The sequence below is a fragment of the Leucoraja erinacea genome, chromosome 8, assembly GCF_028641065.1.
Source record: "Leucoraja erinacea ecotype New England chromosome 8, Leri_hhj_1, whole genome shotgun sequence".
Lineage (NCBI taxonomy): Eukaryota > Metazoa > Chordata > Chondrichthyes > Rajiformes > Rajidae > Leucoraja > Leucoraja erinaceus.
Window position 1 is genome coordinate 44,661,734 of NC_073384.1, and position 17,774 is coordinate 44,679,507.

The 17,774-nt window shown below is 43.6% G+C and overlaps 1 protein-coding gene across 3 annotated transcripts in view; it reads right to left on the reverse strand.

Moving 5' to 3' along the window:
• The window catches only part of LOC129699642 (tetratricopeptide repeat protein 7A-like), a 199,024-nt gene that overhangs the window by 90,316 nt on the left and 90,934 nt on the right, over window positions 1-17,774 (reverse strand). For all 3 annotated transcript variants that reach the window (XM_055639614.1, XM_055639613.1, XM_055639615.1), the window contains 2 exons: window positions 13,014-13,071; window positions 2,878-2,950 (listed from right to left, as the gene is read on the reverse strand). In XM_055639614.1, the coding sequence (XP_055495589.1) occupies window positions 2,878-2,950; window positions 13,014-13,071 (131 nt within the window). The remainder of the gene's footprint in view (window positions 1-2,877; window positions 2,951-13,013; window positions 13,072-17,774) is intronic.

Below are 17,774 nucleotides of genomic sequence, written 5' to 3' on the forward strand. Positions count from 1 at the left end.
ATGTTTCTTAATCATTGTGGTAGTACCCGCCTAAACTGCCTTCTGTGGCAGCTCCTTCCATACACCTACCATCCTTTGCGTGCAAATGTTGCCTCTCAGGTTCCTCTTAAATCTTTCCCCCCCTCACCTTAAACCTATGTCCTCTGGTTCTCGATTCCCCTAATCTGGGTAAATGACTATCAATTCCTCTCATGATATAAATGTGATCAAATATAAAAATGTGTTGTTTACAAATGTCATCAAGTTTCTAATTATTGCAGTGGAAATAAGATGAATATAGAGATAGTCATACAGTGTGGAAACAGGTCCTTCGGAACCAACTTCAGAATTTTAGTACAATATTAATCAGGAAACTGAACACCTGAATTTGTTCACGGCACATTTTTTAATCATGTGGACACGTTTTAAAGTACTTTCATGCAGCAAAATAATACTGTAATTAAAATATCCAGGCTGGGCTAATATGGCAAACAACATTCGCTAGGTGTTTGGCAGGTGCTGGCAACAATGATATCCAGTAAGAGGGAAAAATTCTGCTTTCATTAGTCATAGAATCAGAGAATGGAAACAGCCCAGAACCCTACTATGAAAGAGACTGTGTGCATCTTTAGCCACCCATCATTTTATACACCTCTATAATATCGCCCCACAACCTCCTGCATTCCAAGGAATGCCATGGCTTGCCAAACCTTTCCCTGTAAATTGAGTCCCGAGACATCCCTATTATTCTTGCAGCTCTCCACAATCTCCCAGCATGCTTGATCCTCTAGTTCCTATCGACTATTTGGGGACTTGTAAAACAATCCCAATAAGGTGATCATTTCTAGGATTCACCTATAAAGCCTCATTGGATGATTTCTCAGTAATCTCAGACTAATGCCACAATGTCCTCCCTAATCAAAAATACATAGTGGCGTAACTGGTGGAGCTGCTATCTCACAGTGCCAGAAAACCAGGTTCGATCCTGACCTCAGGTGCTGTCTGTGTGGAGTTTGCACGTTCTCCTGTGACTGCGTAGATTTCCTCCAGGTGCTCCGATTTCCTCCCACACCCCAAAGACTTGCGGGTTTGTAAGTTAATTGATCCTCTGCAAATTGCCCTGAATGTGTAGGGAGTGGATGAGAAAGTGGGATAACATTGAACTGGTGTGAACTCCATGGGCCTAAGGGCCCGTTTCCACGCTGTTTCTCTAAACTAAACTAATTAATTCCATTGCTTAGATTTACTGTCACTGAGAATCACGTGTGCCAGTTCAATGAAACGTAACCTTTACTGACATGACACCACAGCTTTAGAGAGATAGAGATACAGCATGGAAACAGACCCTTCAGCCCATTGAGTTCATGCTGTTCTTTGATCACCCATTCACACTACTATATTATCCCACTTTTGCATCCACTCTCTACACACAATGGCAATTTACAGAGACCAATTAACCTACAAACCTGCACATCTTTGTGATGTGGGAGGAAACTGGAGTACCCAGAAGAAACACACACGGTCAGAGGGGGATTGTGCAAATTCCACACAGACAGCACCCAAGGTCAGTATTGAACCTGAGTCTATGGTGCTGCGAGACAGCATCTCTATCAGCTGTGCCACCCAATTTTGGCTTTGTTTACGTATTACATCTGGTGTATGGACAGCTGAAATTTACCAGTGTAAATCCTCCTTTTTTACTGATCTTGAAGATAAAATCCACCAGAATTCAAAAAAGTGCAGACCATATGCATTTTTTTAAAACACTTATCCCATTTAGAATTAAATAGTCTGATATTTTAAAAATAATTTTGCAACCTGGCTTTATTTACTTGAAAATAATCTCACTTTTTTACCAGATATTTTTCCAAGTGCTTTGACTGTCAATATTACTCATCCTGTAAACAAAATGCAGATTAAACTACAGGGGTTGAAATTATTGCATGTTTGAAACAAGCACTAAAATGCTGCTGGACAGGAATCTGCATCAGTTTTCTGCACAACTGCAAGGGATCAGTATGATCCAGGAACGACCTATAATGCATCACTTCTACTAAGTTTCCGGAATTTTGGGCCTTCCGTGTTTAATTGCACAAAAACGGCAAATTATCTAAAAAGTCACGCAATGCGCACAAACTTTAAAATACACCATGGTGGGAGCTCTTCAAATGATAGTTCTCAGGGGAAAGCTCCACCTCACGTGGTGGAGCCAACTTCAGTAAGAAATGGGAGCAGGTACAACAAAGTTATTCTGAAATAGAGTTCTGCATCCAAAACATTAACTTTCTTTTTTCACAGATGCTGCCTGACCTGCTGCAGATTCTCAGCATTTTCTGTTTTCATGCCTTTGAACTGGTTATTCCCCTTTTCTAAACTCAGAGAAAGAAAGTGGGGAAACAAGGAATTGAAGATGCTGGTTTACATAAAAAGACACAATGTGCTGGAGTAATGAGCGGGTCAGGCAGCACCCCTGGTGAACTTGGATGAATGACGTTTAGGTTGGGATCCTTCTCTAAAAAGTGGGACATCCAAAATATCCGAATCCGATTTTGTTCCCTGAAAGGGACTCTGGCAAGGATGAGCATCTTAACATACACTGGAGTGGGCTTCACCACCTGACAGAGGTCTGTCCCAGCATTTGAGGCTAACCATGTCTTCTGTGCATATAAATGATAAAATATTGCAGTCATTGTTATAAGGTCAGGTCATCATCTACGTGTCATTGCACGCAGGACAGCAACATAATTCAGTATAGAGTTCTGTAAACACATAGACATGCCAGGATCCAAGTTTCAGTACTTAATCTATGGTTTGTACATAACACATAGTACTACACCATTATTTTAGCAGAGGAAAATTGCACAAGTAGGATACACAAGTAATAACCGGAGTACCAACCTGCCTTTTGAATGCCATCTGCAAGGAAAGGTATAGGACGACCCGATGATCATCAGGATCCAAACTCTGGGCTCTGGAAAATGGTACATAGAACCATGAAAAATTATGATGGTAAATAAAACTACACAATAGAAATGCAAAAGTACTAAGTACTAAGTCCCTAAGTACTCCCCACTCATCAGACGGGTTAAACCAACTGTGAGGACAGTTAAAATCTGGTCAGAGAAAGCAGACTTCACACTTCAGCAGTGTTTTGGAAACACTCACTGGAAGGCGTTTGCAGCCCAGGCCACCCTTGACTCTCACACGGACATTGATTCCTATACATCCTCTGTTCTGGACTTTATAAATTCCACCATCAATAGTGTCACCTCCCTCAAACAGGTGACCATATACCCGAATCAGAAGCCATGGATGAACAGCGAGGTCAGGCTACTGCTGAAAGCACGGGACACCGCTTTCAGGTCAGGCGATGCTCGAGCCTACAGTTCATCCAGGGCTAACCTGAAGAGGGGCATCAGGAAGGCCAAGCACTGCCATAAGCTCAGGATTGAGGAGCACTTCAACAACAACTCCGACCCCCGACGCATGTGGCAAGGCATCCAGGCCATCACGGACTACAGACCCTCCAACATCACCCCCACATCCAGCGACGCCTCCTTCCTTGAGGAGCTTAATCACTTCTATGGCCGCTTCGACAGGGACAATCTAGAGACAGCCATCAAGGCTGTGCTACCTGCCGATCACCAACCCCTCACACTCACCCCCTACGACGTGTACGTGGCACTGAGTAGGACTAATGCACGTAAAGCTGCTGGCCCTGACGGCATCCCCGGGCACGTGCTCAGGGCCTGTGCTGCGCAGCTGACAGACGTCTGGACTGACATCTTCAACCTGTCACTTGCCCAAGCAGTTGTCCCCACTTGCCTTAAAACCACCTCCATCGTGCCAGTGCCAAAACACTCCACTGCGGCAAGCCTCAACGACTTCCGCCCAGTTGCACTTACCCCCATCATCACCAAGTGCTTCGAGAGGCTGGTCCTGGCACACCTCAAAAGCTGCCTACCCCCCACACTGGATCCCTATCAGTTTGCCTACCGCAAGAACAGGAGTACGGAGGATGCCATCTTAACGGCACTTCACTCCGCCCTCTCCCACCTCGACAACAGAGACACTTGCGTAAGAATGCTGTTCATCGATTACAGCTCAGCATTGAACACCATTATACCATCAAAACTGATCACCAAACTCGGTAACCTGGGCATCGACCCCTCCCTCTGCAACTGGATAATGGACTTTCTAACCAACAGACCCCAGTCTGTGAGGTTAGACAAGCACACCTCTTCAACCCTCACCCTGAACACCGGCGTTCCACAGGGCTGTGTGCTGAGCCCCCTCCTCTACTCCCTCTTCACCTATGACTGCACACCTGTACATGGTACTAACACCATCATCAAATATGCAGATGATACAACGGTGATTGGCCTCATCAGCAACAACGATGAGCTGGCCTACAGGGAGGAGGTCCAGCACTTAGCAGCATGGTGCGCTGACAACAACCTGGCCCTTAACTCCAAGAGGACCAAGGAGCTCATTGTAGACTTCAGGAAGTCCAGAGGCGGCACGCACACCCCCATCCACATTAACGGGACGGAGGTGGAACGTGTTTCTAGCTTCAGGTTCCTGGGAGTCAACATCTCCGATGACCTCTCTTGGACCCACAATACCTCTACTCTGATCAAGAAGGCTCATCAGCGTCTCTTCTTCCTGAGGAGACTGAAGAAGGTCCATCTGTCTCCTCAGATCCTGGTGAACTTCTACCGCTGCACCATCGAGAGCATCCTTACCAACTGCATCACAGTATGGTATGGCAACTGCTCTGTCTCCGACCGGAAGGCATTGCAGAGGGTGGTGAAAATTGCAAGGGAGATGCTAAATGCATTTCGTTGTCTCTGTACTGTACACTGACAATGACAATTAAAATTGAATCTGAATCTGAATCTGAATCTGAAAAACGTAAACACGAGGAAAACAATAATTCCAAACAAAATTTTAAATTCTTCCAGTTTGATGAGGTAATAAAACATGGATGATGGAAAATTTGGTTCCATGGCAATGATTTAATTACACCTTTCAGTGAGCGTAGCAACATTTTTCATTTTTGTTTAAAAAATGACCATCTGCCAATACTTTGCACAGAATGCTAAATTAAAATTACCAATCTGATATCAAAACTGAATATTACAGTTAGTCATTGCTTGGACTGTCTGCGACTCATTTCAATTTTCAAAACCACATACAAGTAAATGTCAATGAACCAATAATAACATACATAACAAAAAATCCTTCCATGCTCCCTGGACATGATAATGAACTGAAAATGAAGTTCATCCAGAATATTCCAAGATATTTTAAAATGTTTTCTAGTTATAACATTTTTTCAGAAGCCAGATTTTATCTACGCTAATTTTATACAAAGCAGTACTCTTCTCGTTTTTAAGTGTGCTTATCCCTTTAAAACTAGACTGATGAAGACCTTCATTCAATAAGGAAAGAACTCCCTCACTGGTCTCATAGGTAAATAGTCACTGAGTCTTCTTAATCACCTTAGACATATCAAAAAGATAATACATTAAAGGATCGGATAGGTCTCGCCAGATAACAAATCTGTGTAGAAACAAGGAACTGTAGTTGCTCGTTTAGAAAAAAAAGACACACAGTGCTGGAGTAATTCAGCGGGTCAGGCAGCATTCCTGGAAAACGTGGATAGATCCGGAAGTGGCGGCGCTGTGAAACGGCTGCGGCTCACCTGCAGTCTGTCTGTTTTTACTTTTTTGTGTTCTTTTTTTTGTCTTGTTCAGTTAAACTTTTGGTTATTAGGTTGTGTTATGTGTGGGGGGGGGGGTGTGTGAAACAGGGCTTTCTGTCTCTCCCTTCGGGGGAATGCGACTTTCTTGTCGTATCCCCCTTCTCTTCCCCCGTCTGAGCTGAGGCCTAATGGCAGAGCTGGCGGCCTCCAACCTGCGACCGACCTCGAGGATCCGGAGGTAGAGCCAGCCAGGACTTACCAACGCGAGGCTGGCCGTCTTCGAGCTGCGGCGGCGTTCGGGCAGCGGCACGACTCGGTGCTCTGGTGAGGGTGGATGGCGCGGGGCTGAGACACTCCTGTCAGGGCGGCCTGGCTTCCGGCTGTAAGGCGCTCCCATGTGGGCGGCCCGGTGCGGCGCTGAGACGCTCCCGTGAGGGCGGCCCGGTAAGGGGCTGGAAGGCGCTCCCGTGTGGGCGGCCCAGCTCCCGGCTGGAAGGCGCTCCCGTGTGGGCGGCCCGGTACGGGGCTGGAAGGCGCTCCCGTGTGGGCGGCCCGGTGCGGGGCGGAGACGGTGCTCCGGCGGCTGAGGCGGCGTTCCTGGTGGTGGCGACCTGAATCCGGGGCTCGGCCGCGGGCCAGTGGACGACATCGTCGGGAGCTCGCGGGTCACAGGTTGATGCCTGTTTTCCGGAACTCCCGTGGCAACAGCTGCGTCTGCTGGACTGGAGGGCGGCAGCTTCGACCACCCCCGGGCCGCGGAGCTTGAACCGCGGGACTGACTTACCATCGCCCGGTGGGGTATCGCCTCAGCGCAGAGGGAGAAGAGGAGGGAAGAGACAGCAACCCTAAGACTTTTGCCTCCATCACAGTGAGGAGGTGCTTGGTGAACTCACTGTGGTGGATGTTAATTTGTGTTTATTGTGTGTTGTTTATTATTACATGTATGGCTGCAGGCAACGACATTTCGTTCAGACCGAAAGGTCTGAATGACAAATAAAGGATTCAATAGATGACAATTCAGTTCAGGACCCTTCTACAGCAAATCTGAGTGATGCTCATTAGAAATTTAATTTACAGGTGATATAACTTTAACTGGATAAATATCAGTTTTATTCCTATTGATGTGGGAAGGATCCTAAACCTTGACTTTTGCTTGTATCCATGTACTCCATATAGAGAGAGTGAGATATCCCTATGAGGAGACCACAGAGGCCCAAGGCTCTTAATCATGATAACAAGTTTCCCCATGTGTTTAAAATTCAACAGGCTAGCATTTAAAAAATACAAATAAATGATACTGCTGAAAATTAAAATTCTGCGTTTAAGATCTTTAATGACCATCTTGTGATCATGTATAAAATTGCAGCCAAAATTGAAGTCTGCTGATTTCAGCTACAGATTGATGAATTGAGGGGAACAAAGCAACAAACAATGTGGAATGTTGCTAGTGACATCTGACAATATTAAAATCTGACACTGTGCATTTTAATCACATGTGATTTTTTTTCTATTACAAATCTCAAACTGTGGAGTACAGAGGCTAATAAATAAATGATGGGTCTTTGTCCCAAACATTACAGAGGGCACTGTATATACTGAAGTTTAAAAGAAGATCATCAGACCCCGTGACTCTACTCTCATGCCCATCCCCCCCCACTCGTAACAAGGGCAGAGTCCCCCTTGTCCTCACCTTCCACCCTACCAGCCGTCACGTACAACAAATAATCCTCCATCATTTTCGCCACCTCCAACGTGACCCCACCAGTTGTCACATCTTCCCATTTCCTCCCCTGTCTGCTTTCTGCAGAGACTGCTCCCTCCGTAACTCCCTGGTCAATTTGTCCCTTCCCACCCGAACCACCCCCTCTCCGGACACTTTCCCTTGCAAACGCAAGAAATGCTACACTTGTCGCTTTATCTCCCCCCTTGACTCCATTCAAGGACGCAAGCAGTCTTTCCAGGCGTGGCAGAGATTCACCTGCACCTCCTCCAACCTCATCTATTGTATCCGATGCTCTAGATGTCAGCTGCTCTACATCCGTGAGACCACGCCTAGGCTTGCCGATCACTTCGCCCAACACCTCCGCTCGGTTCGCAATAACCAACCTGATCAGCACTTCAACTCCCCATCCCATTCCGAATCCGATCTTTCTGTCCTCGGCCTCCTCCATGGCCAGAGTGAGGACCACCGTAAATTGGAGGAGCAGCACCTCATATTTCGCTTGGGCAGTTTGCACCCCAGCGGTATAAACATTGACTTCTCTAATTTCAGGTAGTTCTTACTTTCTCCTCCCCTTCTCAGCTCTCCCTCAGCCAACTGTCTCCACCTCTTCCTTTCTTCTTCAACCCCCCCACCCAGGAAATAGGCCCGAAACATTGCCTATTTCCTTCGCTCCATACAGTGGCTTGCAAAAGTTTTCATACCCCTTGAACTTTTCCACGTTTTGTCACATTACAACCACAAACGTAAATGTATTTTATTGGGATTTTATGTGATAGACCAACACAAATGTGGTGCATAATTGTGAAGTGGAAGGAAAATGATACATGGTTTTCACATTTTTTTACACATAAAAAACTGAAAAGTGTGGCGTGCAAAAGTATTCAGCCCCCCCTGAGTCAATACTTTGTAGAACCACCTTTCGTTGCAATTACAGTTGCAAGTCTTTTGGGGTATGTCTCTACCAGCTTTGCACATCTAGAGACTGACATTTTTGCCCATTCTTCTTTGCAAAATAGCTCAAGCTGTCAGATTGGATGGAGAGCGTCTGTGAACAGCAATTTTTAAGTCTTGCCAGAGATTCTCAATTGGATTTAGGTCTGGACTTTGACTGGGCCATTCTAACACATGAATATGCTTTGATCTAAATCATTCCATTGTAGCTCTGGCTGTATGTTTAGGGTCGTTGTCCTGCTGGAAGGTGAACCTCTGCCCCAATCTCAAGTCTTTTGCAGACTCTAACAGGTTTTCTTCCAAGATTGCCCTGTATTTTGCTCCGTCCATCTTCCCATCAACTCTGACCAGCTTCCCTGCTGAAGAAAAGCATCCCCACAGCTTGATGCTGCCACCACCATGTTTCACAGTGGGGATGGTGTGTTCAGGGTGATGTGCAGTGTTAGTTTTCCTCCACACATAGCGTTTTGCATTTAGCAACTTCCTCCACATGTTTGCTGTGTCCCCCACATGGCTTGTGGCAATCTGCAAACGGGACTTCTTATGGCTTTTTTTCAACAATGGCTTTCTTCTTGCCACTCTTCCATATAGGCCCGATTTGTGGAGTGCACGACTAATAGTTGTCCTGTGGACAGATTCTCCCACCTGAGCTGTGGATCTCTGCAGCTCCTCCAGAGTTACCACGGGCTTCTCGGATCAATGCTCTCCTTGCCCGGCCTGTCAGTTTAGGTGGACGGCCATGTCTTGGTAGGTTTGCAGTTGTGCCATACTCTTTCCATTTTCGGATGATGGATTGAACAGTGCTCCGTGAGATGTCCAAAGCTTGGGATATTTTTTTATAACCTAACCCTGCTTTAAACTTCTCCACAACTTTATCCCTGACCTGTCTGGTGTGTTCCTTGGGCTTCATAATGCTGTTTGTTCACTAATGTTCTCTAACAAACCTCTGAGACCTTCACAGAACAGCTGTATTTATACTGAGATTAGATTACACACAAGTGGACTCTATTTACTAATTAGGTGACTTCTGAAGGCAATTGGTTGCACTGGATTTTATTTAGGGGTATCAGAGTAAAGGGGGCTGAATACTTTTGCACGCCACACTTTTCAGTTTTTTATTTGTAAAAAAATTTGAAAACCGTGTATCATTTTCCTTCCACTTCACAATTATGCGCCACTTTGTGTTGGTCTATCACATAAAATCCCAATAAAATACATTTACGTTTGTGGTTATAACGTGACAAAATGTGGAAAAGTTCAAGGGGTATGAATACGTTTGCGAGCCACTGTAGATGCTGCCTCACCCGCTGAGTTTCTCCAGCATTTTTCTCTATCATCAGACTATATCTTCTGCAGAATACATGTGGTGAACTATAACAAACACTTGTATTGATCTATTGTAAGATAACTCTATTGTTTTACTCTGGCTTCATTCTCCATCTCATATAATAAAGTTACAAAACAGATGAAAGGTATTTAACCGTTGGAAAAGAAAAAAACAATACAGATACTAGGTATATGAAATAAAGCAGAAACTACTGGGCAAACATGTCAAATAGTTTCTGCAAACCGGAGGTCATTTGGGGCTGGCCCTGATCTTTTCTTGCCTCCATCTCTTCATCTCACCCCCACCCCAACACCACCCCACCCCCAACTTTCAGTCTGAACAAGGGTCCCAACCTGAAATGTTACCCATCCTTTTTCTCCAGTGATGCTGCCTGACCCGCTGAGTTGCTCCAGCATTGTGTGTCTATCTTCTGTAGAATCAGAAGCAGTTACTGCTTCAGGTTCATCTTCTGATTAAGCGTCCCGTATCTGAAGTGTTAACTATTTCTCTTTCTCTAGATGCTGAGTTTTTTGTATTTTCTGGTTTTTTTTTTAATCTCCAGCGCATTTCCTCCTTCTAATGTTGAACGCCACCAGGGTAGGGTTGCTCAGGGATACATCCCAACACTTTTCAAATATGATGAGGATTTCTGCCTCTACCACCCTTGCATTTCGTGAGGGCTGGACCACTATCACCCACTGCGTGATAAACTTTTAATTTCATCCTTTTACAAGTTAATTTAAATCTATGCTACACAGCTTTTGTCATCTCTGCTTTGTGAAAGATACATCTTCTAGATGCGCTGGGACACATCCTCAGTGGTGTGACCTGGGGTCATCGGGTGTTTCGGGTCTCACAATATCAGACACCCTCACCCAGACAACCCAGCCGGGGTTGATCAAGCCCCGACTTGCGTCCCAGTAGCAACCGCCCACGGATCAGCCCTCTTAATCCAAAGCCACCTAGTGGCTGTCTCTGTGGCTTCGCTTGCGGATTGAATGGCCCTCTTCTTTGCCAGCCCCGTAATGGCTAACTGGTTGAGGACTTTGCAGAGTGAGCATCCTGCAAAGCTTCTGCAGCCCACCTCTATGGGCTCATAGTATGTCTTCCAGCCGCTGTCCTTCCTTATTCCCGTTATCATGTATCTGTACACTGTGGATGGCTCGAATGTAATAATCACATATCGTCTTTCCACTGACTGGTTAGCTTGCAACAAAAGCTTTTCACTGTACCTTGGTATACGTGACAATAAACTAAACTACCTATTTACTCCAAATAGGCCCTTCATAATTTTACACATCTTCCTCAGCTAGTTTTGTTCCATAGAAAATATCTCTAGATTGTCAAATCTTTCGTTAACGCTCCAATAATCTAGTTTTAGCAATACGCTGGTATGCTTCTTCTGTACCCTCTGTGCAGACACATATTTCCTGGGAGATAGTGAGCAGAATTTTTGTAGTATTCAAGCTGTGGATTAACAAAAGATATATGCAGTTCTAAAAAAACCTCCCTGACCTTAGATTCGAAGCTTCAGAAAATAAAAGTCTGCCCAGCTTTTTCATTCACTTTATCAATCAGTTGCTGCTATGTTCAAGGATCTCTGGAAAGATTCCAGAAATCTATTGTTCATCTTTGCTATTTAATATCCTCCCATTTGCTAAATATCTCCTCACTTTTGAAGAATCTTCTCAAATTCATAATCTCACATCTTCTAATGCCTTTCTTTCCACTGCCAATCATACAGCCATTATTGTATCGTCAGTAAACTTCATTTATTATGCTCTCTGCATTTACATCCGAATAATTAACTCACATTAAAAAAGGGAGAGAATACTGCACCCTGTTGAACATCATTGATAATAGGCTTCAGTCACAAGAAATATCCGGCAACAACCTTCTATTATTTTCTGCCACTCGGCCAATTTTGAATCGAAAATTATCTCAATTTACCTCTCTCCTTTGAGCTGCCACTTTTGTGACCTTGTTTCCCATGGCCATAGACGGAATGGTGCATTGTCTCCCTACCAGTATAGTCAAGGTCCTTAACTCAAGGACATCACAGAATGAAAACCACTAGGAGATTGTGCTGCACATTGGCACTAATTGGTACTAATGGCATTGGTAAAAAGTGGGATGAGATTCTGCAGCATGGATTTAGGGAACTAGGTCACAGACTAAAGAGCATGTTCTCCCAGTGTGTAATCGCTGGAACTGGGTGTCATGTGCTAATGCGCACGGAACTAGGACAGGTCAGATAAATTTGTGGCTGAGGAAATGGCGTAGAAGGGAGGGCTTAAATTTCTGGATCACAGGGACCATTTATGTAGAAGTTAGGATCTAATGCGAGCTGGATGAGTTTCACCTGAATTGGAACATATTTAACATTCTTGTGGGGTTCTTTGCTAGTGTGTGAAACTGCTTTAGTCCCCTGTGTCTCTCGGCCATTTTTCCAGCTACATATAGGCATTTCCTGATAAATACACTAATCACTACAAAGATAATTTTCTGCCCATATCTGTGGCCATGATGGAGAAAATGACCATGTTGCAGTCTCTCACTTCCTTGGAAATGGTTGTTTTAATAGCCTTGGATTTCCCTGCAATACAACAACGCTGCCTGAAAGAATTTACAGCATTTGATAGGCAAACTAAGTAGTCATTCCCCTATTTTTGTTCTACTGGCCTACTTTTCCCTATTTATTTGCTTGGCAACTTGCCCTTATCCACACTGTCGGCATGCGTCTACCTCCTCAGACCATCTGACCTTTCCTTATCCCTTACATTTACTTTTCCCTGATCCAGTCATCTTCCAACCATCTTGTCATTCTTGAACCAAGTGGATTCCTATACACAATTCCTATGCAACATATTCAGAATATGTGTGAGCTGGCAAAGGTATATACAATTAAATACACATTTATGCCAATTAAAAGGCTACAATGCATTATATCAGTGCTGAGATAAATGCCAAACAGTTCAATATATCTGTAATAAACCAAGAACAGTTCACAGTGGTCTTGTGGGAACTATAAATCATTAGTCAAACAGTTTTGCTGTTTTAATTTAAAACTTCTAAAGATTTCTTGTTTCTGACCTGAAACTGTTGTTAAAAAGTCAGAAACTAGAAATCTCCTGTGCCTTGTCAGAGAAAATGATTCATCAAGTCTACACCCACAGTGCAGGTGTTGCTGGGTCTAACAGTGTTATATGAATGAATTGCTAACATTTGGCATTAATGTAAACTATGTTCTACAAAATGCCAACAATGTTGTATTTGATCTCTCAATTCTAGTTTAAACCAATGTAAAATCAAACATATAGTCTTACCTCATCAGAGCTTTCAAAGCTTTCTTATGCAGGTTGTCTTGGGTGCTCCTTAATGTAGCTGTTGAATGAAACTACAAAAGGTCAATAAGCATAAATCATCAAATTCAAAAGCTCTGAAATGGCACCAATTTTTCCATCGCATCACATTGTGTTTATCCTATGTGTAATATGCACCAACTTTCAAAGAAAGCAGGTTGATTACTTGTTAACTTTGTTCTTCAGTCTTTTCACATATTCTTATGAGGGGTTAAAGAAAAGAACACCGTAAGAACCTGCGAACCAAGCAGCATCTGTGGGGGCTAAAAGGTGCAAATTAAGGTTTCGTGCCAGGACTAAGTGAAGAGGAAAGACTGTCACTATATAGCAATACACAGAGGGTGGGAGGGTGGCATAGAGACTGGTAGATGATAATGTTTGTTCCAGATCCCACCATCTGCAGTCTCTTCTGTCTTCTTCCGAGGGTGTTTCATGCAAATTCTTGTCTTGATTTTAGAATCTAAAGGTAGATACTTAACACTTTTCCTGTTTTACAACTTTTACAAGCAGTTGGAAGCCAATGCAAAGCGTTTCCTTTACAGTCAAATAGCACAGACATAAGTCCTCAGTTCTCTGCACCCACTAATCCAATTGGTTTTTCTTTTCACATCCCAATCAATGCCCCAATTCGTCTGCCACTAGGAGCGATTTACCTCGCAGCCAGGGTCATTGATGGATATCCATAAACTGATGCATCTAGTGGGAACCCAAGGGAGAAAATGGAAGAATAGGAAGAAACCCAGGGGAACGTGCAAATTCCACACAGACTGCACTCAAGGTCAGGATGTAATTTGGGTCTCAGGAACAGTAACAGGCAACAGTGGTGACTGATTAACTACTTGATTAAAAAAATTGCTGTATCAAATCCACACTTATAGTTTAACTGTTGTAGGTCCGAATACATAATGAACTTCCAGTTTACAATCTAGATATAAAATTGCTTTTAATCAACGAACTGGTAGCAATTTGCTATTTAAACTTGCAACTCTACATTATCCTTGAAGCTACAAATTAATAGACCATTGTCCAATTACAGCAACAACTTTTTCCTATTTTCAGCTGCAATATTAAATTCATGAAATTTCTCCTTTCATGCTACACATAGATCAACCCCTGAGAGGAATGTGGCATCAATATACAAAGCAGAAAATGATTGTGTGTAATCAATGCCAGAAAAGAGTTCTGTGGTAGAAGTGACATATATTCTTGTTCACACCATATTCTTGGTCACCTAACCCCCCTGTCGTAACAGTGCAAGACCAAAGTAAAATACTTCAGGTGCTGGTAATTGAAATAAAATTGAAAAAGCTGGTAATACTCAGCAGGTCAGGCAGCATTTGTGGAGAGAGAAGAGTTAACATACAAAGTTGGACATAATATATGCCTTGGAGTGCTTCAGGGTGGAAAAATCCCCAGGGCTAGGAGATTTATCCTACGAAAGCTGCAGGAAACAAGGGATTGTTGGAGCACCAACAGAGGTTTTGGCATCTTTTTTAGCCACAAATGTGCTAAAGCTAAAGTATTTCTTCTGTTTAAGAAGGGCAGCAAGGGTTAGCTAGATAACTATTGGCCTTACATCAACCGTAGGAAAACAACTGGCATAAATTCGAAGGGACAGGAATTATATCCATTTGACAAGACTGTCTAATTGGGATGTTTAATATGGCTTTGCACGGGGGTAACCCTGTCTCTAGGTATGTTACAAAACCTACCTGAATCGTGGCTGAGCATCTGCCCCACCCCTTGTGTGTGATTTTGGCGCTGTTTAGAGGGGGCGGGTTTAAAACGTGATTTTTACTAGGCTGTTCCAATCGAAAATGTTCAGCCTAGTAAATCATTAACGGAAAATCGCTGGAAGACCCCGTCGCAAAAGGTATTATTAGTTTTTATGGCCTTGTATAATATTTATAGTAGTTTAAAAATCACTGTCTCACTCCGCAACCTCTCGCAGCCCCAGGGATTTATAAAGCAAACAATTAAAGGTATGTACCTTATTTTTACATTAAATGGGGCATGTATATAACCCTGTTATTAAAGTATTAAAGTTATAGCGAGTAGCTCATTTTGGGCTCTTTATATCCCGCAGTATTTTTCTGGGCACTTGAGGGCACAAATCCAGTGCAATGTGAACGTTCTAAACCAGCGCGTTCACAGGAACCCACTAGAAAGCCGATTTAAATTGACTTTAATTTACAGCAAATGAACACTAAATTCCTTTCATTTGGCCTATAAATTGATGCAAATGAGATTTAAAAATCATGTTTTATTGTGAATTATTTGTGAATATTATTCGGACACGGGCTATTTAAAAATGTTAATCATTTATTAAGAAATGGATAGATGTTTAGATTCAGTAATTGAAGTTTGAAATTAGCTACAATTGGGTAACTAACTAATTATATGCTTTAATTTCAGGTCATCCAAGTAAGATTTATTTATATTTGTTTCAGAATGCTTCAATCTATGATAACTGAAAATTTCATTCAGTTCTCTTAATTTTTAAGAAGGTTATGGGCTTTTGACTGTCCACGATCACAGCTTTTTTGTTATGTCCATAGAAAATCAATAGGGAACAAGATGCTAATTTCCGAGTATGAAAATGGGCATAACTTTTTTATTACTTGAGATATGAAAGTGAATTAGGTGTCAAATTAAACTTATTGGTATGCTTTATCTGATGGGATAAATTGCAGACTTGATTTTTTAAATCTCAAAATTTTGTAACATTGCTACTGTCTCATTAATTTGATTCGAGTTTTTTGAGGAGATAACAAAGCAGCAAACCGGGGGTAGGTATTGTCCAAATGGACTTTGGTGTGGCATTTGGCAAGGTGCCACATGGTAGGCTTGTCTTGAAGATTGTCTTGAAGCACATGGGAGACGAGGTGGCTAATTGGATCCAAAGTTGATTTGGTGATGGGAGGCAGAGGATAGAGTTGGGTGGATGCTATTCTGAGTGGAAGTCTGTGACTAGTGGTGACATTAAGGATTGGCATTGGGACCATTGTTGTTTGCAATATACATTAATGCATCATAAATATCACCAATAATTTGCCCGGCCTGATCACATTGACCCCACAGCCAAAAATGCAAACTAATGCCTCTACTTCCTTTGAAATTTGTCATGTCTCCAATGTAGGCATGCAGGTGCAGCAGGTCTCCATGTCTCTAAAGTAGGCATGCAGGTGCAGCAGGCAGTGAAGAAAGCGAATGGTATATAGCATTCATAGCAAAAGGATTTGAGTATAGGAGCAGGGAGGTTCTACTGCAGTTGTACAGGGTCTTGGTGAGACCACACCTGGAGTATTGCATACAGTTTTGGTCTCCTAATCTGAGGAAGGACATTATTGCCATAGAGGGAGTGCAGAGAAGGTTCACCAGATTGATTCCTGGGATGTCAGGACTTTCATATGAAGAAAGACTGGATAGACTCGGCTTGTACACGCTAGAATTTAGAAGATTGAGGGGAGACCTTATAGAAACTTACAAAATTCTTAAGGGGTTGGACAGGCTAGATGCAGGAAGATTATTCCCGATGTTGGGGAAGTCCAGAACAAGGGGGTCACAGTTTAAGGATAAAGGGGAAATCTTTTAGGACCGAGATGAGGAAAACATTTTTCACACAGAGAGTGGTGAATCTCTGGAATTCTCTGCTTGAAGGTAGTTGAGGCCAGTTCATTGGCTATATTTAAGAGGGAGTTAGATGTGGCCCTTGTGGCTAAAGGGATCAGGGGGTATGGAGAGAAGGCAGGTACAGGATACTGAGTTGGATGATCAGCCATGATCATATTGAATGGCGGTGCACCTCAAAGGGCCAAATGGCCTACTCCTGCACCTATTTTCTATGTTTCTATGTTCAACTGAGCTCACAAATGAAGAAGGGCTAGTTCGACACGATATTGGATGTCATTATGAAACATAATTAATGACCCTGGGAAAGGAAAATTAAAACTGTAGAAAATGTTGTACATTGTCATCCTGATTACACGTGTTCTCCTTATTCCAGTGATTGGGACAAAGAAAGCAGTCTAATTGAAGGGGCACAGATTGATAAGCGGAGCACGCTTCAAAACAGCGTAGGTGAAGGAACATCGCGCTGTCCGAAGTGCATAACAACTCATGGAGCGGTCATTCCTTGCCAAATCAGACGTGTACCTGGACTTGCTCAACCTAAGGAATATTGCACAGGATCCCATACTGGGTTCTCCAGCCCAACGACTGATATCTTGCCAAAGCCGTGCTCCACTGCCTGTGTCCCAGCAGCTTTTGCAGCCACATGTTTGTTCCCCACCTGCAGTTCAGAAGCAACTACAATTCAAACGTGACACGCAGAAACGCTTCTTTGACAAATCCAGCAAGCCACGCAAACCTCTCGCACGTGGACAAGTGGTCCGTCTCCAGACAAACAAGGGCTATGCACGTCTGGGACACATGCACGGCCCTGCCAAAGAACCGCGCTCTTATCTGGTCGAAGCAGACGGAGTCATCTACAGACAAAACTGTCAACATATCCTTCCGGTGAAGGAACCGCGTTCTGCGACTCCATATCCTGATGTCTCGCGTTTCGGGTACCCTCCCACAGTCGGTCCCGCGTCCCCCAATGCCACCTATCGTTTCCACCGCGGACTTCCCGCGGCGTTTGGCGACTAGCTCGCCTATCTCGTCAACTTCTCTGCCTATTGGGTCGCCGGTCGTTTCCCTATTTCCCTCCCCGGTATCTTCTCC